The 23,196-nt window shown below is 44.6% G+C and overlaps 1 protein-coding gene across 1 annotated transcript; it reads left to right on the top strand.

Annotated features, from left to right (window-relative positions):
* The first annotated feature begins 5,339 nt into the window (after window positions 1–5,339).
* LOC112576333 (zinc finger protein 460-like) lies at window positions 5,340–21,928 on the top strand. Its single transcript, XM_025258699.1, has 4 exons — window positions 5,340–7,825; window positions 15,610–15,894; window positions 16,054–16,764; window positions 21,148–21,928. Exons 1-4 carry the CDS (start codon window positions 7,723–7,725, stop codon window positions 21,588–21,590), a joined length of 1,542 nt encoding a protein of 513 aa, XP_025114484.1. The 5' UTR covers window positions 5,340–7,722; the 3' UTR covers window positions 21,591–21,928.
* Window positions 21,929–23,196: the final 1,268 nt, after the last annotated feature.

Raw genomic sequence — 23,196 nt, 5'->3', positions numbered from 1 at the left:
TAGGTGTACATGTATATGTATATATGTATGCATGTATTTTGTGCGTGCGTGCGTGCGTGCGTACGTGTGTATGCTTTTTTCGCCAGACTTGATTAAAACAAGACAAATTAAAAACAGAAACACTTATCACATCCTGACCCGACCTCTTCTCCACAATACCTCATAGCTTTCAGCTCGGGTTTTGGGGACAGTTGCCTTACGTACGCCATTTTGGTTATTCTCGTCAGATCGACACGCGCAGCTGTATAAAATCGTCAGCTTCATCTCAAACTTTTCTCTTCCTTTTCAAAAAATAAATCAACCCGTCTCTCACTCAATTTTAGCTCCTCTTTCTTGATGTCCAGAGAAGAGGACTGGTTTATCCTTCTCGACATCTTAACATCCCTGATCAGAGATTAAACGAAAGACCAATATGTGAAGATTTCTCGTAATTTAGTTCATCGATGATCTGCACATGTTTTGGTAACTGAAAGCTTTCCCATCTCCCTTTTCGAACAAAAAAAAAATTGTTCGTCCATGAACCAAGCTGCAAGGTTAACATCGTTAATTTGAACAAAGACGAGCAAGAGGAGGTTCGGTTACGAAAGGCCAGACTGCCAACAGACCGGAGTTAATCATGCAAACGAGCGCTGCCATGGGAGATGATTGCTCCTCATCATGAGAATCATTTGCCCTTGGTCACGGAATCTCGGCCAATTTAAGGCGTTTGATATTGACTGCCGGCGGAGGGCTCGCGAATTTTAGAATCAGGCTAAATTCGGGATCTTATTGAAATTTTGAGGACCTGGAGGCTGCCACTGTTTGTAGGCATACACGAACTGAACACAGCGCGGGCTGCGAAAGGCTGAAAGGCGTGCTGTGGCCTGACCCATGGCAAAGTATAATCGACAAATGACAGAGAGTGATTTCAGAGAGAGGTAACAGAAGGAGGATGGGGATGCTGGAAGAGGGGGCACAAGAAGATGCTGCAACTGGGACAACACAAGCAAAAGTAGCAGAGGGATAAACACACAAACAGAGGAAAAGGAGAAGAGCCAAAATAATCAGATGGATGGTGGAAGAATGTCAAAGGAATACTGGGAAAGAAAATAGAAAAAAAATAATTAAAAATAAATATACTAATTAAAAATAAATAACATGCTAACTAATAATAAATAAACATGATTGCGAGCAATATTCACAAACAGTCATAGTATGTGACCTTCCAGTGAAGAGAGAGAGACGGTCGGGAGGAGAGATTATGAAGAATGATGGGAGGGAGAGGAGAAACTCACAGAGATCGCTTCTCTCTGACTTACCTTGATCTCTACCCTCTCTTTTTCATACCCCTCATCTACATTCCTGAGTCCTCCCTCCCCTTCCCCAACAGTGTGAAATCACCTTTAGGTGGAAGCACTATTCCCTTTCAACAACCTGCAAAGGGATGGGAGTCATGATAAGATTTTAAACATAAAAAAGTCAAAGGCCATAACCTCTCGAGTTTATAAAACAATTTAAAGCGAAAGAATAGCGGGTTAAAAGATTTAAAAAAAAACTTTCCTGCACTGTGCACCATGACCTCTCGACCTTATAAAACACTTTAAAGCGAAAGAATAACGGGTTAAAAGATTTTTAAAAAAAACAAACTTTCCTGTACTGTGCACCAATCGCCATCGTGATTACAATCTAAACTTCAAACGTACTTCAAATTCTCTAGGGTGCAAACTGCACAGGCTTCGGAAACAAACAAAAACAAACAAATAAAAAAAACCTCGACACCCGATTACGTCATCGGATGGGGGAAGGGGGAGACAGAAGCTAAACAACCGAAAGCTATTGTCAAGGGCAGGCTAACATGCTCGCTTCACCTTGTCAACAAAGTCTTCGGCGAAAGGCGCCTGGCGAGAAGAGCGCATGTTCCTTCTTCAGGAGCGACCCAGCTCCGCTCCACGCCGGCCGATCATGCCCGTTAGGGTGGAGTTCTTGCGAGGACATCTTGTTTGCGAAAAATAAACCTCGGCGGCCCGAGGCGCGTGCCGGGCGCGTGCGCGACATCAAGGGGGCGGTGGGAAGGAGGCGTCAGCGGCCGCTCGTAACACCTCATTACTGTGGCGGGCTCTGCCGACCTCCCAGACAGACGACGAAGCGCAGCCCACCGCAGCCTCCAGGACGTTGACAGTGACAATCACAACCGAGCGACAGCTGTAACAACCCCTACCACCACCATCACCATCACCACCAAACCTCTCCCTCCTTTGCAGGCGCTTTCACCGGAGCGGCAACTCAGTTTGGACTGAGAAAGACCACTGTTTAAATCAAGATGGTATCTCGTCTTCATCTCTTATTCTTCATACGTCCATAGTAAAGGATTACTACTTCATCTTGTAAGGTAGCCATGAGTTTCTTTTCTTTCTTCCTTCCTTTCTTTCTGTTGGCTGTCTGTCATCTACCTCCATGTGTGAGAAAGAAAGGAGAGCGGTAAGAGAAAAAGAATAAAGAGAACAGAAAAAAACTTAAGAAATTAACCTTTTCAAAGTCAGTAGAAATGAATGAATGAGAGAGTCCTTTATGTTCGTAAAAGAGTTCCAACATCCTCGACTCAACAGCCTTTCTTCCATTCCAGCTGGGATGAAATGCAGGAGGAGGTGGATGGACTGGGGATGTCTGAATGCGGCAAGGCACAGCCTACCTGTAGGTACACCCCACCGTGAAAGCAGAAACGAGAGTAACAGGAGAAGGAACAGATTAGCGCGGGAACAACAACTGGTGACCGAGTCGTCCGGATTGTTTTTAAAATCGAAAGAAAAAGAAAACAGCTGCTAAAACGGGTGATTGTCTAATCACGGGTATTTAGCCGATGACTGTAGAAGTGTTTTCCCCTCTTTCATTTGTCATTATTAATATGACATCAAGCAAGAACAGCATGCTACATGCACTCCTTTATTCCGGCGGCAATGCACATGTACAACCAAGTCCTGACTAGACATGTCTTTGAGTGAAGGTCCTCACACTGCTGGCCCCGTTCCAGGAGCGCCCGGTCTTACTGGGGGTTTGTTGTTGTTGCTGTTGTTATTGTTGTTGGTGTTCTTCTTCTTCTTCTAATTAATGTCATACTTGAGGTACACTCATGTAATGTTTGATGTATTATGTAATAGTAACATTGGCAGACAATTTCCAAAAAAAAGATTAATAAATATGTCTTGAATAGTACTGTATCAATTAGTCAGTCCATTCACCTGTCCATGTGTATTATTGTACCATATCGAAAAACACTTCATTTAAAAAACACGGTGGTAATATAAACCATAAATATTTCCCCTTTATTTGATCATCATCATTATCATCATAGTCATCACAATCAGGACATCCAGACAATGAAAATGTATTCAATTAATAATGAGTACAGCTTCTTACTAACAATACATCCAAGCACTCGATAAATATGTTGTCATAATCAGTAATTCAACCAGCAAGTGATCTTATTTCTGAGTTTACAGTCCTTGCCACCTTCCCCATTTTCTCGTCCCACCTTTATTGTTTTCTTGTGACAAAGGCCGGACTCGTGCATTGCCGGGTGTCGCATCCAGTCATGTGATTCTTGTCTCGGCGTGAGACGAGGCGAACAGAACAGATAATCTTCTCGTTACATGCCCCTCTTTCTTTGATCCACCCACCCGCTGACAGTTTTGTTCCAGGCTAGTCAATATGTTGCCTGATATTTCTTTCGAATTACGAGAGCTGACGAAGGGAGCAGCGACCTGTCACTAAGTTATACATGCTAATGTCAGAGCAGCACATGTTCGAAACAATTTACATGCACTTTCGTAAAAGAAAAATAAAATCCTTCACCACAGCTGTTGTAGTAATCTGCAAATTATTAGCCATTTGAAGAGAAAATGTCTCTTACTTAGAAAATGGAATAGAAGCTGCCAAAGAAACTTCTTGCTTTGTGAGAAATATAGAAGCAGGGTACTGGGATGAACAGTCGAGTCTGCTGGAGAATACTGACTTGGCAGAGGGTAAGATCACAAGGAGTAATATAATGACAACTTCATGCTTCGATATTCATGTTGTCGAAGATATTGTCAGGTCAGGTCTCCGTGTAAGAGAAGTATAAAAAAAAAAAAAAAAGTTTACATCAGTTGCGTCAAGACCGGTTGTACCGGAAGTAGAGTTTTTTTTAAACAAAACTTCGCACACGAATGAAACCAGTGCCTTCACACATTCTGAATTCTGAAAGGTCAGACGAACCCAAGACAAGCCTTTTCACATCCTTTCCGGAAGCTATGTCTTTTCACAGACTGCAAGCTTTCTGTGCATCTTGGAATCTTCACGCAGTCAGTAAATCAGGACAGCCATGGCAAGTGGGAAAAACAGTTAAACAGCATCCCGGCATCGTTCGATATTTTTCGTATCAAATAGATATGTCACGAACTAAGGTCGGTTTATTTTCTTCGCGAACGAACACGCAAACATGGCGGCTTTCGTGAACCCGTCTTTAAGCTGAGTTTTAAAAACTACTTTTTTTTTAAGTAAACGATTCTTTTGAAACCCCAAATTATTATTGGATATATTTCAGAAAGTCATTATTTAAGCCCAGATTGCCGATTCCTTGAGTGGATCTTGCGGCGTGCGACTGACTCCCTCTGTCATAGCGAGAAACCAAAGGTGTTTTCGCGTTTGGGTTATCGGGGTAGAAAGGCGAAGGGTGAGAGAGCTGCTATCAGGGTGGGAGAAGGGACAGCCGCTTCTCCAGTGAAGAGCCGCTTGCCCAGCTGGAAAAGGCGCGGGTTGTCGCTACTTAACGAGCTCTTAGCGCGCCGACAGTGGCGCCACCAGGGCCTGGCGCTTTACACACACTCACACTCCAGCACGCGCATCTCACGAGCCGCCACAACGTGTGTCGCCACTCGTGAGTAGTTGACGAAGTGCCGGTGTAGTCAGCTGGGAAGTCTGCGTACGCAGGCATCTCTCCTCCCTCCCCACACCCCACCCTCGTTTGCCCTGTCTACACAACGCTTCCATTGCCTATATGTGTGATTTAAGTACAAAGTATTATCTGAGGGAATAATAATAATGAGAAGAAGAAAAAGAAGTTTTTCAGCATATTTTCCAAATTTAAAGTAGAAGTACTTTGGTATACAGGTATAAAAAACAAAGTAAAATACAATAATATAGAAATATAAAAATATAAATTATAAAAAATGTATACTTAGATCACAGCATATCAACAAATAGACACCGAGAAAACAATCACAAACAAGCAGATGCGAGTCAATGCGATTTATATATAGAATCAGACAACAACGCTTTCCTATTATAATAATAATATTTCTTTGGAAGAAAGAGCGTGCTGAAGAAAAGAAAAGCTGGTGTCTACTGACAGTTACAGATTAACTGTAGAATCTGTATTGAAATAGGTTGCATAGTGTATGATGCATTAAATTGTAGATTTATCAATGAGTTAAGCTGTAGAGTGATAGGTACATTAACCTTTCGAACCGATTTTTAAAGACAAGCTTTGTATCTCTAATTAAAATATGTTATTAAACAAATTAAATACATAACTGACATGGCACACTTTCATTAATCATCTGCGTCGGATGGCGAGCCGAGAGCAGCAAAAGTCGCATGTTCAACATGTCGCACCAGTCACCGCCCTCTAAACAGCTGCAATTTGCATGACATAGTTTAATTTCTACCTCCTTCCCTTTATCCTCCTAATGTTCCCCCTCGCCAGACCCTCGTGAAAGCGGACACCTGACGCAGTAACAGTAGTTGCATCGGAGGGTCTCCTCACGCCCCGTGTTAGTTCGAGTCACAGCGTCTTGGGCACAGCCGGACCGAGCTCCCTCCTTTGCCGCCCACCGTTCTGGAACGTCCACGCCCTGACGAACGCCCCACCAAGCGTGAACACCAGTCACAAACGGCTGCCAGCTGACACACACACATGTGACCCCAGGGACCCACCTACGACTCCTTACCGTTCATCTGACTGCACTCGGTTTACAGGTAAGGCACTCTTTGACTTGCGGATGCTGCCATGATGTCTAACGAATCGTGCACCATTATTACCCAGCCCCACCCACACCCGCTTTCTCTTTATTTAACAGTCTTCCTTCTTCCATATGGGAGATGAGGGGAAAGGAACTGCGCTCCTCCTCCTCCCTCCGTGGAGGTTTTTCTCCACTCGTCTGATGCTGTGATGTTACCCAGGGTGACGTTCTTCCCCACCCTCATCTATTGTCTGCGTGAATTGCTCCAGTGTTCTAGCTACCGGTGTATTGTTACTTCCCTTCCACGTACCCCTACCACCCCTCTGTATCCCTCCCCAGGGTAAGCGTTGTTGACCGTGTGATGAAGCCACGTGTAAACATGAAAAGAGAGTCGAGAGAGAGAGAGTTGGGGGGAGGGGACGGTGAGGGTAATGCTTGGCTTATGGATATTTTCTCATTGTTACCCCGGGTGCCAAGCAGTTTGTCAACAGATTACACGAACCTACAACCACACCTTGACTTCTCAAAAAGAACAATAGCGCGGTCTCTATCGCTTCTCTTTGCGCAAGGTAGGCGCGTGCGCGCGATCTCTCGTGCTGGCGGTGGTGATAGGGCACTCAGCTTCAAACCCAAACAGACGCAAAAAAGGGTTGACGACCGTCCCCAATGACCATCAAGAGAAATTAACACGAACCCCTCTCCCCAGCTCCTAACCGCCTTTAATCTGATTGCCTCTCGATCTGTTTTCACTTGCTGCCAAAAAAAAAAAAAAAAAACTCTTCAAGCTTCTACCCGCAGCGACCCTCCTACAACCACCTCCCCTACCTCCGCGTGCTGCTCTCTATCCCCTAGTTAATCTACACCCACTCTACCCCATCCCCGTGTCTGTGTATCGATCGGTTAGTTAGGGCGGGGAAAGCTCGGTCCTTGGCTTGCTGACTCTCGCCCAATCGCTGCCTGCTAATCACCGCCGTCGCGTGCAAGGGGCGTGGAGATTGACGTCGCGTTCCGCCGGTCCCCGCCAATCAGAGGCTGGGCGCTGCCAGATTTCTCGCCTCGGCACGTGCGCCCGAGCTGTGTGCGCATGCCGAAGGAGGGCGTTGAGAGCGGGGCGCGCGTGGCGAACAGGTGGACAGAGGCTAGCGCGAGATTAGGACGCCAGCCATGCGACGCGGACATCGCCAGCACCGATAAAGACCGGAGCGAGGGGAAATCATAACAACGAAAACCTACTCGCTGCTCCGTCGCCAAGTGAACGCCGATGCTTAGCAACAGATCTCTCGCCCTCGTCACCAGTCTCCAGTTTTGACAGTGTGGGCAAGAATATCTCGAGGGTGCAGAGATTCGATGAGATTAAAACATCTGAAAACGAGATAGCAACTCGAACTTTTTCTAGGACAGATTGGAGTCTGCATCACTCACTTTATCATCAGGTTTTTTTTAAAAGTTTTTTTGGATGTAAACTTTTTAAAGTGTTGGAAGTCTTAACTCTGCAAACAATCCGCAGTGCCTACTTCCAGATAGCTAGGTCATGCCGAATACAATCCGAGAATAAAATTGTTTGTGTGGCTAATACTCAGATTTCATAAATTTCGAGGTAAACTAACTGACAAATTAAAAAAAAAACTTTGAAAAGGTGAGGAAAACTAGAAGTAACATGTTCAGTGTTGTCGCCGTCTGAAGAATTTTTGAAGTGACGAAGTAAAGTGCTGGGAAAATAAACTCTTCCTTCTGGAGAACCGTTATCATGCCACGATCCTTCCTGATCAAAGGACAAAAGACCGGAGGAGGCGGACAGGTGTGTGGGACACACCTGAGTGCATTCCGCGTGGTGACGCCGAGAAATCAAGGTGAGAAGACGTTTCCTTATTATCTCGCATTCAAACCTTCTCCATCGCTGACTGTATGTTTGTTTAGTTTACGACTTAAGTCGATATAGTAATTTTAAAAAGTGCAGGAGGACAAGTGCTCACCTATTTGATCTCTGTCATCTTGCAACCTGTGCTTAGTTTTTACTTCGATTTTTATTTGTAGGGCGGGTAGTGGTCAAAGGCTGAATGGGTTTTTATCGTTTCTTTATTTTCTGCTCTTTGCTATTTTTATAATATTTTGCTTTGTTCCTCATTCATCTTGCTTTGATAAAGAAGTTCTTTCAATGTTATACTTTCATGGTTATATTTAGTTCTAAAAGAATTAAAGGAATAGTTGCATTTTTTTAACACAAATCAATGTTTTAAATTTGTTTTATTACGAAATTTTTGATGGTCGAGATAGTTCTAGCAATTTAACAGAATAGCCAGTGCCTATGGCAACCACCAAGGTTTACAATTTCCCTGTTTGTCTTTGTGATCATTATACTTGTCTTTGAGAGGCTCCTTCTTTCTGGATCCAGTTTTAGAAGTTTTATCTCTATGAATAGGCGTGTTCTTCGTGACGACGACGACGACGATGACGATGATGATGATGATGACAGCGTTGACTGATGATATCAAAGTAGAGCTTCACGATAAATTCATAAAGTGGAAATGTGAAAGAATTCTTTAAACCGAGGTCCAGAAACAGAGAATAAGTGATAACCAACTGATACATTACATAACTTCTTATTTCGAAGAAGAGTTACCAAAAGATATACATGTACATATATAGAGTGGGGACTAAAAGAAAAAGTTAGAAAGTAAAAAACTTTGCAAATATATTCAGTGATGTACGCGCCTTGATTAACAGATAAATCAAGTGTTGTAACCTCGCGCCGAAGTGGTTTGGGCTCGACACACCTTCCCGCGGTCACCAGGTGGCTGGACAGGTAGAGGTAGCTCACTGGCTGACTACAGTAGCACAGGGTCTCTGGGTTAAAAGTCACTAAAAAAAGAAACACTTGGGCTGTAGGAGGCGTTCTTTCCTTCAATACCCTGGAATGGATGCTCTGCTGCTCATTGCACCACCCCACCTTCATCCCCACCAGCGTCCCTACCACCAGCTTTACTGCTCGTTACGATGCCCTTCTGAGAGCGATAAAAACCGATGGATTGGTAGGCTCAATGAAACCGAGAAAAAACATCTGGCTGTGCTTTACCTGTGTAACACCAACGTCATCTTGAAAGGTCTCAGAGAGAAGTACTTTTATACCTGTGTCAGTGTCACCTGTGCCCACGCGCTCTAGAATGTTTCTACGTCATTAATAGCGAGCACAATTAAATCTTTTTTTCTCTTTTTTGCAGCGAGGTTTTTTTTAATGGGGAAGGGGGTGTCTTTTTGGTGTTTTGTTTTGTTGTTGTTTTGTTTTTTGTTTGTTTTTGCCTGCTTTCAAAATGGTTTCACTATATTGCGCTATTCCACTGTTTCATCCGTTAAGATTTAGAATTTGAAGAACATATCGACCGTTGGACATATACAAATATCTGCACAACGGAGGCTGCAGTTCGAGAAAAGCAGTCCAAAGCCCGCCAAGCAAGTAACACGCCCGCTAGCGTCCCTGATGGCAAGAAAGGAGACTTTGACATCAAACACCCTCATCCATCGTTTAGCAAATCGTTTAGATTGACCAACAAACATTAACCTTAAATATTTTAGCGGCTGGCCTTCGATTGGGCTCTTCGTATTCTTTATATCAGATATATTTTCCTCCAAGTGAAAGGTAAAGGTAACCTTTTATAATTCTGGAGAATGAGGTGGTAGCGATCAATCTTTTCTCGCAGGGTTAGGGTTAGGGCGTGTGAGGGCGGTGCCCAACTCTCTGCTTCATCTTCTCCAGCCCCTTATTGAGTCAGGTACCTATCCCGAGAACTGAGTTGGCAGGGAAAATTTCGTTGTGCTTCATGGGTATCGAACCGGAGTGCCTCTCAGTTTCTGACGTCAGTGCTCTAACTGCTCGGCTATTCGCCTCCAAGTACAAACCTAGGCGGCCATAAAAAATAGATCATTTAGACACATATGTTCAGGGCTACCCCAATCCTGATCAATATGTCCTACACGATTAAAATTTATTTTTCGATGGTGACCTGGGGCTGGGTGCACAGTCGTGCTAGCTGAATTATAACACCTAGTCAGCTAAAATGCTCATAAAATATTAGCTGACTGCCAGCAGCAAGTGTTCATCCAGCACCTGTCTGCACAGGCCATCGACCCCTCCTAAATGCACTTCTTTTGGCGAGTAACATTTACATATACATCTGGGTTTCATGCTCCTCAGAACTCAGAAAAAAATTGAGATTTGCTACAGTATTTTGTGATAAAAACGATGGCAGGTGAGCTGTCTCATTACGCATGCGCACGAGCGCGACGCTGACGGCGGTTGTGCTACACAAACACACCTGACCACCTGAGCAACTTCAGACATGTGCAAGCTGTCCAAATCAAAAGTGTCTGAAAATCAAGAATGCAGGTAGGATGTGGAAAGCCTTATGGGAGAAAATTCAGCGTAGACAGCTGAAACAAACGGAAAATTTGTATTTGAAATAAACGCAGTACCCAGTTAACGAACGCCCAGGTTACGGACATTCGTGCTTAGAAACGAGGGTTACTAGAGGGCCTGTTACCACAGACAAGTGTGTTTGTTACAGATGAATGCGGGAACTAGTTTGTAAAGCTATGGTTGATGTGTTTAAGATGTTTTACGGTATTTGGAAGTGTTTCTGAAATGTTTTATGTGCAAAATCATCTTAAAGATGATCTCAGGAATTAAGGTTGTAAGCCTCTGGTGTGTCTTTCTGCCCATGTAGCCTTCACTGTACATCAAAGTCCATCTTCTTCAGGGGAAGAAGACGGAGGACCTGCGCTAAGGTTACCAAGCAATTTTCATCTATACTTTAAAAGAAACAAACCGTTGGCTAGAACAATAAGTTTTAGTAGTCGCAGTGAAGGTAGCACCTCAAACCTTTGGTTGCTGAAGACTGAAGGTTAAGGTTTCAAGAGGAAAGGTGAAGGTAGGTCTGTAATCTTTTTGTCGATTTTGTGGAGTGTTGAAGATGACACTTTTATCGCGGCCATGTCCTTTCCTCCGCTGTCTTCCCTTCTACCACACTCCCGACAAATCTTATATAAGTATAGGTGCTGGGTCAGCAGCTGGGTCAACTTAGGAGAAGTGCACTGCACCACACGGGTATGGAACCAGCGCACCTCTGACTTAGATGATCTAACTACTCGTCTTTTCGCCTCGGGGATCGGGCATTACGGTGGGTGGGAGGAGGGAAGGATTCTCTCCCCCAAACGCCCCTAGTTCAGGTAACCAAATGACTTCATGCGTCTCTACTTTTTCTCACCTGCGCAAAGTTTGTCATCAAAAGCTTTCGGCGCATGCTCGAATCACGTGATCAATCTGTGCCGATCACGATGCTGGTTTCCACAGCATGTTGTTTGTCCGTGGTGTTCTCAGCGAGGGGCATGTGACCGGTCACCTGCGCTGCTGGGAGTCAGTCAGTTGCTGGCTGAAAGTCCTTAAACTGGTTTTCTGCTTCTCATAGTACAGTGCCCGAACAGATGGCTTGAGAAGTAAACCATACAACAGCTTTCTCGTACCTATAAATAGTAGCTGAAGATAATGTACTTCCTAAATTACATCTCTTTTGTCGATTGAACAAGTGAGAACAGACAGACAGACCCTAAGACAGATTTTAAAAGTATGAAATGAGTGCATGTGGGGAAAAGCTCGTATCGGTTTAATGTCTGTGAACTACTTGCGGAATACTCTTACAGATATGTTATCAGGTCGGGAAAAAACTCAATGATACTGAACAAGCAAGCTTCGCGCAGCTCGAACGGAAGACATGAAGTGACAACATGTTATCAGATAGGATAACAAAGAAAAACTCAAAGATAACGAATAAACCGAGCGCGAACACTGAGATCTGGATTATGCTAAACATAGCCAGGAAGACAGTTTTTTTAAATATAGCTTTTTCAATAACATACCATGGAGGGTATCTATAGGGTTGTATGTATCACTCAAAACAAAGAAAGAAAGAGAAAAAGATATGAAGACGAATTTCTGGACAGAGGCGATTTACTAATTGTTGAATTAGTGTGGAGTGATAGAAAATCGTACAAGAAATTTATTGGCACGCAGGATACAGTCCGTTAAAATGGGTTCTCAGTCTTACAGTTCTTTGACACTAGAAACTTCTAGAATATTCAATTTGATGTTCTTCGGGTGACTGGGCTGAGCAAAGTGCAAAGCGGGTCGAGCTCAGTACAAAACGAGATGAACTCAAGATAGTTTGGGCACAAGTACAAGATCGTGTTTCCCAAAGCTAACATCCTTACAGTTCTCTGGATACTATCCATCAAACGTCATCCATCACTCAAGTACTGACGTCACAAACCTACATGGATACCATCATGGCGGCATATCTACAGCCAGAGTATGTTTTCAACAGCACAGTGCGGTGCCTCGTTTGTGCTCGTCTCTGTGCTTCAGATGTTGATTTCGTTCACAAATATTGACGAATGATATTTAGTTCTTGTCATTGTGACTGTCGCTAAACCATGCCCAGTGCTCTCGAGGCTGAATTTCCATGCAGCATCCATTCCCTGCTTTTGATTATGCGTTTAAGTAGGGAGAGGGGGATGAAAAAGCTAGGATGAAATCGAAAACAATTAAAGAAGAATTTTGTTTCAAAATTAGAAGTACTGGTCTTAGCGTGGAAGATATATATTTAACTAGGTTCACGTTAAAAGATTTAGGTAAGAATGAGGAGAAACTGAAAAACTTGAGTGCTGATATGGTTGATATGGTTTTCTTTTTTAATGGCATCGGAGGGGCGCGTGTGTGTGTGTGTTTGTGCACCGATCCTATGATCATTCTTTTCTTCCGGACTTGTCCCCTTCCCCTTCCCCTTCCCCTTCCCCTTCCCCTTCCATCAGAAAGGTCAATAAACGGTGGGTCTACCCCAGGCGCATATCGCTTACACAGACGGTCTTAATTTGGCATAATTTCAATAGTTCAAAAGGTTATGTCTTGACTTTTTTTCCCTTTGTTTTTATAAAACAGAAAGACAAAGTTCAGCTTCCTGTCGTTACATGATGTGAGATGTTTTACGATGCTTTTCTTGTAGCAATATTAAAAAATAAAACCTGAATAGCAGTGCTTGGAAAAGACAAACAACTTAGTTACTATCTGTTATGTAACTAACAGGTAGCGTTTCAAAGGACTAAAAAGCAGTTAAGAAACATTACGGGTGAAGTAAGAGGTAGTGTTAGAGATAAGAATCCAAGTAAAAACATTTGTGATGAAAGTAACAGGTAGCAGATGGAGAAAAATAAAACCACACACACACATACGCGAGCGCGTACGCACGCACGCACACACAGGAACCTCAGTAACACAGGCTGCCAAGGGCAGAGCCATCAGCTGTGATTACATCTCCAGGCGGCGAGGTTTTCTTGATGTTCAACCTTGCGCGATCGATGACGTTACAGTGGCAACAGGCTGCGCAGGCAGACAGGCGAGCTTCAAGTTTTATCTCTTACCCTCGCCAGTCCTCGGCGCGACCTTCGTAAAAGTCTTTTATTTGAAGTCAATAGGCTCGTCTAAGACCTTCGCCCAGATTGTTTTTACTGATAGCGCTCGCCACAGATTGCGGTCTCCTTCCTTTAAAACTTATTTTCTTTCTACACGCTGGCCACAGATTGCTGCATTTTTAAATTGAATTTTGGAACAAACAAACAAAAAGAATAGGACAGAAATTAGAGTACATTTTGTGCCCGTCCTATTCAGTCTAGAGGTCTAAGTTCAAGAACATTTCTGATTTTTTTTAAAACCTGATCGACTAACATCTGTTATACATGAACGCTTTATTGCTGATGATCTAATAATATTACCCCACGCTTTTTGTTTTGTTCGAGGGGTAAACAAAGATGGTTTGCTGTGGTGTTGTTCTCTAAATAATCGTCAACCTCAAGCGAGGTGGGACAGGGCAGCTGTTTCTTACTATAGGTGAAAGGCTATAAATATGCGCTGATACTGAACAGCGTACAATGATAATGATATTCGTGTACTGCAACTACCACAATAGCCGGCTCACCTCATTACAACAAATAGCAAATATACATGGATAAAAATCGACAAGAATTAAAATAGATAATTATCTCCAGGCAGCGACAGAATGGCTGTGAATTCAAACAGTATGCAGCTTTTCGAACATATGGTTGGAGAATGAAACCGTTTCTAGTTCTGTTCCTTGGACATCACTGAGACTACTTGAGAGTTAAATTATAAAACTTAATTTTTATATTGGGGACAGGAATAATATTTTTGCTAGCGGTACTCTCTGGAACAGCAGTAACATTTTTGTCAGCAACATATCACGCAAGATATTTATTTATATATAAAAAAGAGAGATAAAGAGAGAGCACAGGAAATAACTTGTAAACTTTAATTTATGGGAGACAGCAATTCAATTTTTTTGTTTTCAGCACACTCGCTACCCTTTTTTTTTTTTTTTTTTTTTTTTTTTTTTTTTTTTGAAACAACCTCCTACCCTCCCCCCACTAAACTAAAAAAAAAAAAATTAAAACAAAACCGACGGCAACAGGCGGCTGTGGCACAAGAGAAATTGCTCTGGGCGTGCACGATGCGACCTTCGTTAATGTCTTTAGTCCTGCAGTCAAGAGTGACCTCCCCTGACAAAAGGTGCTTAGTTATATCGGCAGTCACAGATTGCGCTAACGTCTCGCTAACGTCTGCCATCATGGCGTGGTCACAGGTGGACTGCAATACAGATTTTAAGAAACTTCAACCAAGCGTTTTCTGGGGAGCAGGTCCATTAATCGCCAAGTTTGTGCTAATCACCGAGTTTTATTCATTGTTGCTCTGCTCCATTAAATGTAAATGTTCAATCGAGGTTTTAAACTTTTTCTGCAAATCAAGCGTAATGCGTTGATACTGAAAAATAAAGCAACAATAACAGCGAAACATGCACTCGGTGATACACACCTTTCTCTTGGAATAACATTAATAAATCTGACATTAGCGATAATTTAATGTCAGGTGTAATTTAAAGGCTGTCGCATGGCGATTGACAGGAATGGGGAAGAACTAGTGTCTGTCGTGATAACTACAAGTAATTTTTAATTTGTATTCTACAAGTTTAATCAAAGGCTATACATTAAGTATGTGTAGACATGATGTAGAGGCAGAGTAGAGAGTTGTGTTGAGATGTCAATTTGATGTCAGACAGTTTATTATGCTCTAATTAGCATGTCACGTGCTCACAACCTTTGTAACTACAACTTGCGTTATACTTATAGTATGATATTTTTTTCCGATTTTTAAGCATTTGTTTCTAAGGTATATATTTTTTTCTATCTTTAGGATTTCGTGGTTTTGTAAATGTAACTTTGCGTCCTAAAGACGAATTCCAATCAATTTGTTTCATATTGTAACATTTCTTAATATTTAGCGCTATCAGCTTGCCTTTTGGCCGAATTATTATTATTATTATTATTATTATTATTATTATTATTATTATTATTATTATTATTATTATTATTATTAAAACTGTGTCTTCGGGACCATCAGACGCCAAGATTTTTTGATGTCTCGCGCGATTCTCGCGTTGGAAAACTGGCCTCTGCTCTTGTGCCCCTTGACCTCTGCTAACTTCACACAAATTAATCGTCCATTTTTCTCTTTACCCAGGAGGAGAGTTAATGTCACCTATCGGTAACCCCCTCTCTCTCACGTGTCCTGACGTGGAACTCACCGCCATGTCGAGCGTTGGGCAGCACCCACGGTGCGAGTACCTGGCAGAGGAGAAGCAGATGTCTCCTGGAGGATCGGAAGGAAGCCGGCGGACCCCAGACAGCAAGAATGGGGTCGACAGTCCACCTAGCTCTGGAAGTCCGCCCAGTTCCTTCAGCATCTTCCGGCCTTGGTTGTCGGGTAGCTCTCCACCCGGAACAACTTCGCCTCCAAGTTACCGGCGTAAGATTTGTTTCTGTTGTGGCTATATGTCTGCAATCATGCCCATATTTGGGATCTTTTATCTGCTTTGCTTTGAACGAGAAGACTTAACAGGACAAAGTCCTGCACTAGCGGCTCAGCTACCTGTTCAAAATTTCACTTGTTTGTGTGTGTGTGCAGACAAGGCAGCACCTATTGTGATGTCACCTGCTGAGGTCACCATGCTGTCCACACCGGACTTGTACCGCTACCACAGCTTGATGTCCAGCCTGTGTCGCCCTCAAGTGGAACTGTTCCCATTAGCAGGTCCCATGTGGAGTGGCGCTGCAGCTCGCGTCCTCACCAGGGGCAGCAACAAGAAAAGCTGGGGGGAAACCTTCCCGAACACGCCTCTCCTTCACAGCCACCACCAACACCACCCCCACCACCATCATCACCACCACCATTTACTCAACAACCTCAGCCAGCATTCCCAGGTCCTCGGCGGAGTAGTAGCAGGAGGCGGCGGAGGCAGAAGAGGGGAGGATCTGCACCTGCCGAGGCCTGGCGAGTCGCGGGGTTCCTTCGAGTGCGTGACGTGCCGCAAGCACTTCTCCACCCCGCACGGCCTGGAGGTGCACGTGCGGCGGTCGCACTCGGGACGACGACCCTTCGCCTGCGACGTGTGCAGCAAGACGTTCGGCCATTCCGTCAGCCTGGCGCAGCACCGCGCCGTGCACACGCAGGAGAAGTCCTTCCGCTGCCCACAGTGCGGAAAGAGCTTCAAGCGCTCCTCCACGCTCTCCACCCACCTGCTGATCCACTCCGACACCCGACCGTACCCCTGTCCATACTGCGGCAAGCGCTTCCACCAGAAGTCTGACATGAAGAAGCACACCTACATTCACACGGGTACGCTGTCTGTGTCCGTGCTGTGCAATGGTTTGGTGGCGGTGCTGTGTGTCTGATGTGATGCAAAATGGTGGTGTAGTATGTGTGTTGTTGTGGTGAACAGTGGTGGTGGTGGTATTGTGTGTGGGTTGGTATGGTGTCTGTATGGCACGTGCGCTGGTATGATGTGGTGTGGTGTGGAATGGCATCGTGCGTTGGTGTGGTGTCAATGGTGTCGGCGGTGTGGTTAGCTTCGGTGTCTCTGTGGCGCGGAACGGTGGTGGTGTGATGTAGAATGATGTGGATTGATGTTCGTGTGATGTAGAATGGCGGTGGTTTGGATTATGTTGTTGCAACATAAATCATGTCAATGTTGTGGGAAATGGTGAGTGGGTTTGTGGTGATGTGCTGTAAAATGGTAGGGTGTGGTGTGGTGCTGAATGATGTTGATTTGGTGTGCAATTGTAACAGTGTGGAGTGGAGAGGTGTCTGTTGGACTTTGTGTGATTTTAATTATGTATGGTATTTATGTCTGTATGGTGTGGCATGCAAAATGAAGTAAGAGCCACGCCATACAGACACACGCCGGAAACAAACTACCTACCCAGTTGTTATGTCCATCTGTCTTTCAGCCCTGCCTGCTTGCCTGACGAACACACTTAATACAAATAAATGCCGCAAGATCATGACCTTTCACCCCCTATATATGGTATCATGCATGCGAGGGCAAACCAGCTTCACGCACTGGCCCTACGTATGTATTTAGGTATTTGTAACGGCAACAAAACAAGCAAATTAAACGATCTCGTATCTTTATGTACTTGTCGATTTTCCCCCAGACCGACTGGTCTACTGTCAGGGCGCTAGACAGATGATATTAAATATGTATGAAATTTTGTAGACTTTTGGGCCAACAAAGTTTTTTACTACCCCGTGTTCAACCGCTCCGAGACCCAGAGGCCTCAATCATAAAACTTTGCCGAGCCGCCGATGCCGGCAGCCGCGAAACACAGACATCCGAAGAGGTTACGACGAGGTTACCTCCGCCTCCCTGTCGCTGACCTCTAGCACTCGGAGCACGCGATGTCCGACAGATGGGGTGCCTCGGTGGCAAAAGTAATAACCAGCGTAGCTAAGAACGGACTGCTATATGGACTTGGTCATGTGGGAGGGGAGGTAATTAAAATGCAAACATGGCGGGCGTGAAGCCGACCACCGAGAGCCCGACGCCCCGTGTTTGCGGGTCGGAATACCAATTTTCGCCGACTTACAGCAGCAGCGGACGCGCATAAAGGGGAAGAGACGGCTAGGATGGGGAAGCCGGGATCGAGACTGTCCGAGGGTCCCTGAGAGGAGAGATGAAGGAAATAATGTGGAATTATTTTCCTCGGCAGTAACACACTTGCATTTCCTCGCCAATGCCCCTTTGTGACCTCGCTGCAACAATATAGTCTCCATCCAGGCCTCTTCATACTTTGTCCGATAATTGTACAGTTTCTCCTTCGCTCATCCTTTCTCCCTCATGCCTCCCTCTCTCTCTCTCACCCTAATTGGTTTCATTAATAAAAGGCTGGGGCTTGTAACATAAACAGAAATCTTGGTTTAATAACATCTGCTGGTTATGCCTCTTGAAGACCTTTCTTCTATAATGTTATAAGATGGTATATATATATATTATAAGTATTCTTAGGATACTGTGGTCACTCAATGAAGCACTCCATCACATTTATTATGAACGGGATCAACCCATATTACTTTGTAGTTTTAATAGAGTTATTATAAGACTGGACTAAAAATATAAACCACCTAAAAATAGAATGACATTCCTTCTACGACTGCAAACTGACATATAAGCACGCACGCGCGATAATAATTATAATAGAGCGACTTATTCCATCAACAATGGCGGACACAGAGTGGTACGAGGACACTTATCAGTCGGCATCAAATTGGTCTTTTAAATTCATTCACTGCCATTCGAATAATAATTACTCATCTTTCCTCCCACTCTTCCGTTACACAAACACACAGCGCGTTCGTCATCAGGCTTCTCTTGTTTTACCTTTGGTGTTTGTCACTGTAGCCTGACTTTTCTGCATAAAGTTTTATTTTTATCTAATGTGAAACTTTGTGTTGATTTTTGAATTCATACCTACATACACTGTGTACTCTCCTTTCTCTCTCTCTCTGTTTTCTGTTTCCCTCGCCAACAGTTAGACAACATGCACTTCCTAATGCCACTAATCGGCGCAACTCTTGGACCGAGAGATGTCGAGAACAGGGTGATTGGGTTGGGTGGAAAAGGAAGGGTTGTCGGGGATATTTGGTGTAGTCTTAACCGTTTGACTCGATTTACCGGCTGCCAAGGTTCCACTCCTGACTGTCGCTCTGGCTTCTTTCTCATCCCTTGGGGTTATGAGGGATGGGAGGGTGAGCAGGCGAGGCGGACCGGACCCTGCGCTTGTAATGAAGCTCGTGTGATTAAAGCGAGCAATCTAATTGCCACATCCCATCACGCGCTCGCCACACAGCGCCCTCTGCGCGCGCGCATGCACGCACGCACAGACACACACAGAGAAGGCTTTGCGAAGGGACGCTGCTCCCAGTACGCTTCATTGGCCACAGCAAATTCTCTCCCCTGTCGCCTATAGTAGGCATGAATGGGGAAGTGGTGGTGGCGCGGCAGTCGCGTTGTTAGCACACACACTCACACAAATGTTCAAGGGCGTTGCTGCACTCTGGGAGTTCCCCCCCCCCTCTCTCTTTCTTTTTCGCAGAGCTGCTTTTTCACCCCTAACACGACCCTTGGCACCCAGAGGTCCCGTATGTCATGCGGGAAATTGACGTCACGACTTCCCTTTTCTTTCTTGATTGTCCCCCATCCGGTGACTTTTGGTCCCTGACCCGGAACTAGTCGTTTCCAAGTCTCGTGATGGATGCAGAGCGGCGCGCGACGCAGCAGTGAGGCATCGTTCGGGCAGGAAGGCGGTCGCGCGGGATTTTGTCTGCGCAGGACAGAAAGTCCGCTGGGGTAGACTGGGTAATGTTGAGCCACTGCCGCCGCAGCAGTCTTACGTCCCTCGACGGATTTGATTTCGATGCCAGGGGACTTAGTGGTTGGCGCTGATTTTTAGCTGTCACACGCACTTGTAAGCCCTGTCTGTTACGGCGCGACCCTCCGCACAGACTGCCTTCATCCAACGCTCACCTCGACCGCATCGTCTGCCTCTTAAACAAATTTTCCCCTCATTCAGTTAACAGCCCAGTCTAACCTTTTGCTCATCATATTTGTTCTGAGAGACACGCAAATGTCAAAGCCAATCGATGTTAGCAATTTTACAGAATGAATTTTCTCCAACGTTTAAAATATGAAGGGAAAATGTACATGATACTGTCAGCCCTCGTGAAATTTTGAAACAAGTATGAGGAGACAAAAAATGTTAGCAGGGCATAGTTTTTTGTTAACAAAAAGAAAATATCGAAATGATATTGTACCCGGCCCGTCCTGTTCGGGTTTACCGGGGCTACGCTGCTGATCTCTGCAGAAAGATAGGATGGATCAACGAGAATAACAGGTGAAGAAATTAATGGAAGGAGGAACGACAGACGGAGAATGAAGACAGCAGTCTCACAGTCATGTAAAGCGACAAGCTAAACTTACAACTTCTTTAATAACATAGCACTAATAAGGAACAGTCACACTAACCTGGTTACCACTGACCGGCCTTCTGCACCTGGCCTGTCCCTGTCTCTGCCCAGGTACCCAGTGCCTCCCGAATGGAAAAAGGCGATCACTCAAGAGAGCGAGCCACGTGCTTCCTCTGTTTTTATTTACACATTTCAACGAACTTGTATTACTGGACTGCTGGCAGACGATTTTTTCCAAGTTAACTGCTAAAACGAGGCATTAAACGACAAAACTTTCGGTTTATTCTCATTCTTTGTTTAGGCTCGCCGAGACTAACAGCGGACCACTTCGCTAAGCGTTGGTCTTGGCAGACAGACAGCAATCCACCTATACACGCGTCCACGACCTTTCGAATGTCGCTCATGGGATCGCGCCCTTCCCCCGTGCCGACCGACCAACCAGTCAAGCAAAGCGCTTGGTCATGTGATCATATGTCTAAAACCTACCCCGCGTGATAATACGAATAATACGTACAGGCGTGAGCGTGCACAAACACAAACACACAGACCAGGAACAGTATGATTTGCCTTCTACAAAGTTCATTTTCAATTATTAAATCAAATTGTTAAACTAATTTAATTTATTTTATATTTTTTTACTTTAAGTATGAATGATCATTGTCCAGAGACTTTTGATTCTACATTGGATGGAAGCCCGCAAGATTTATGTGATGTTTGTGCTGACGACTGAATTCGTTGACATTTCTTCTGTTTCAGGTGAGAAACCCTACAAATGTACTCACTGCAACAAGGCTTTCACCCAATCGTCCAACCTCATCACTCACTGTCGCAAGCACACGGGGTTCAAACCCTTCTCATGCCCGCGATGTGGGAGAGCCTTCCAGCGCAAAGTGGACCTGCGACGTCACACGGAGACGCAGCACTCGGAGGCGACCTCCAGACTGCTGCACAGCGCTGCTGACGGCGTTTCTGCAGACGCCATCGTGGAAGTGGACTCGAGTCCTCCAGGACAGGGTGGCAATGATGGCGCTGGTAGTGGCGGTGGAGGTGGTCTTGATGGGAGTACATGCGAGGTGGTGGATGTTGTCAGCGTGGAAGCTAACGCTACAGCGGAAGTGGAGTGCGACGTTGTCATGGAGGACACGGACGATGAAACAGTCCGCTCAGCCCTGGGATGGGAGAGGAACCCCAGCCTCTGAACCTTCACGTGGCATTGACCGCGACATCATCAATGTAACGATGAGTCGTTACCTTACAACTGCGTACCTATCAGCGGTACAGCTGTGATAACACGAGTTCTTGTTCCTTCCTCATACCTGAAGCACCCCTTTCTCACCAATCACATCTACTTCACATCCTTTCTTAATTTTTGTAAAATATTGATATATTAAATATAGTGAAAGAAATAGAATAACAAGCAAATGTGATGACTGAGTGGCATGTATAACGATTTGATTGGACTCAGTCGAACCTTCTAACTCTGGATTTAGGTAAACTTCAAGCCCCATAAACACTTCCCCACCACCACAACCATCACCTCCACCACCACTCTTACTAAATACTCCCCTCCGCCCCTGATTAACCAAGAGACTAAACTTGGTTTCTTTCTTACTGTGCAAGAGGACAGCCAGAGGACAGACATCATTGTAGAAGCGTGCGAGTAAGTGAAAGAGAGAGAAGGACGATTTCAGTGAACTGTGCTATTTTTAGAGCATGACGTAACGTTGTGTGGTGACTATGCGTCGAACAGGACCGCATATACGGCTACATCTACTTCAGTCACTGACCGTGTGGTTGGTGAGTGACCCGTGCGTGCTGTGCGACCATTTGTCTCGGAGTCAACGCGTTGGGTGTTTTAACATTTCATCTTACTTAGTCTATGCGTCACGTGACATCACGTAGTTGATGGAATGAAGAGCGCGTTATTTATCTTGACTTTTTCACAAAAGACAGAGTGTTCATAGACATCATCCAGATGCAAATTAATGCTTCAGACGATGATATCATGGTTGTCATGGGAAGCAACACAAGGATCAGTTTGCGAAGCTTATGGACTTTTTGCTTGTGAAAACATCCTGGTGATTAAAGGTCGTGGTGCCAGCGGGACGTGTTCTGGGGATTCACGTGACAACCAACTATACTGATACCGCGCGATATCAGTGAGGGTCACATGGACAATGTTTAGCAAGAATGTGTACGGGGGAAATAATTAAAAATACGTAAGTAAATAAAAATAATTTATTTGCTAAGTTTACACGGGCGCTCAGCTTATTGAGATATAAACTGCATTTGATTTTTCCCATTTCTTCGGATTGTTAATTTGCTGAACGAAAGCACGAACGGACACAGCTACAAGGTCTACTCAATTCGTATCTGCATGGTTGTTTAGCACAATTTCATGTTTTTGAATTGAAAACTTCGACTTCAACGTGACTAGTGTTTTTGCCCTCACAAACCGAAAGAAGAGCAGAGGCAAGTTTCATGATGCAAGGAAAGCCACATGGTGTCGTCCCAGACCTATACCCGACTACAGAGTCAGGAACTAGGTTCTTTCTATACTGCACCCCAGCCCCGTCGCTTTTGCTCCTCCTTTAAAGTAGCGAGCTTCAGCTTTTTTTTAAATATTTTTTTTGTAACTAGCGTGGAAACAATTTGGATTAATCAATCGTCCAGCTGCTGGCCCCAGGCGAAAGTATGCACAAGTTTGATTGTTCACCATGCATTCAGGGAATCAGATGTACCCCACATAATGCATTACCTGCCTTTGTCTTAATTTTCACAATTGAAGGCATACTTTTCTTGTAC

Source organism: Pomacea canaliculata, linkage group LG11 (assembly GCF_003073045.1).
Source record: "Pomacea canaliculata isolate SZHN2017 linkage group LG11, ASM307304v1, whole genome shotgun sequence".
Taxonomy (NCBI): Eukaryota; Metazoa; Mollusca; class Gastropoda; order Architaenioglossa; family Ampullariidae; genus Pomacea; species Pomacea canaliculata.
Note: the sequence above shows the minus strand (reverse complement) of the source record. Positions and strands in the feature narration are given on the sequence as shown.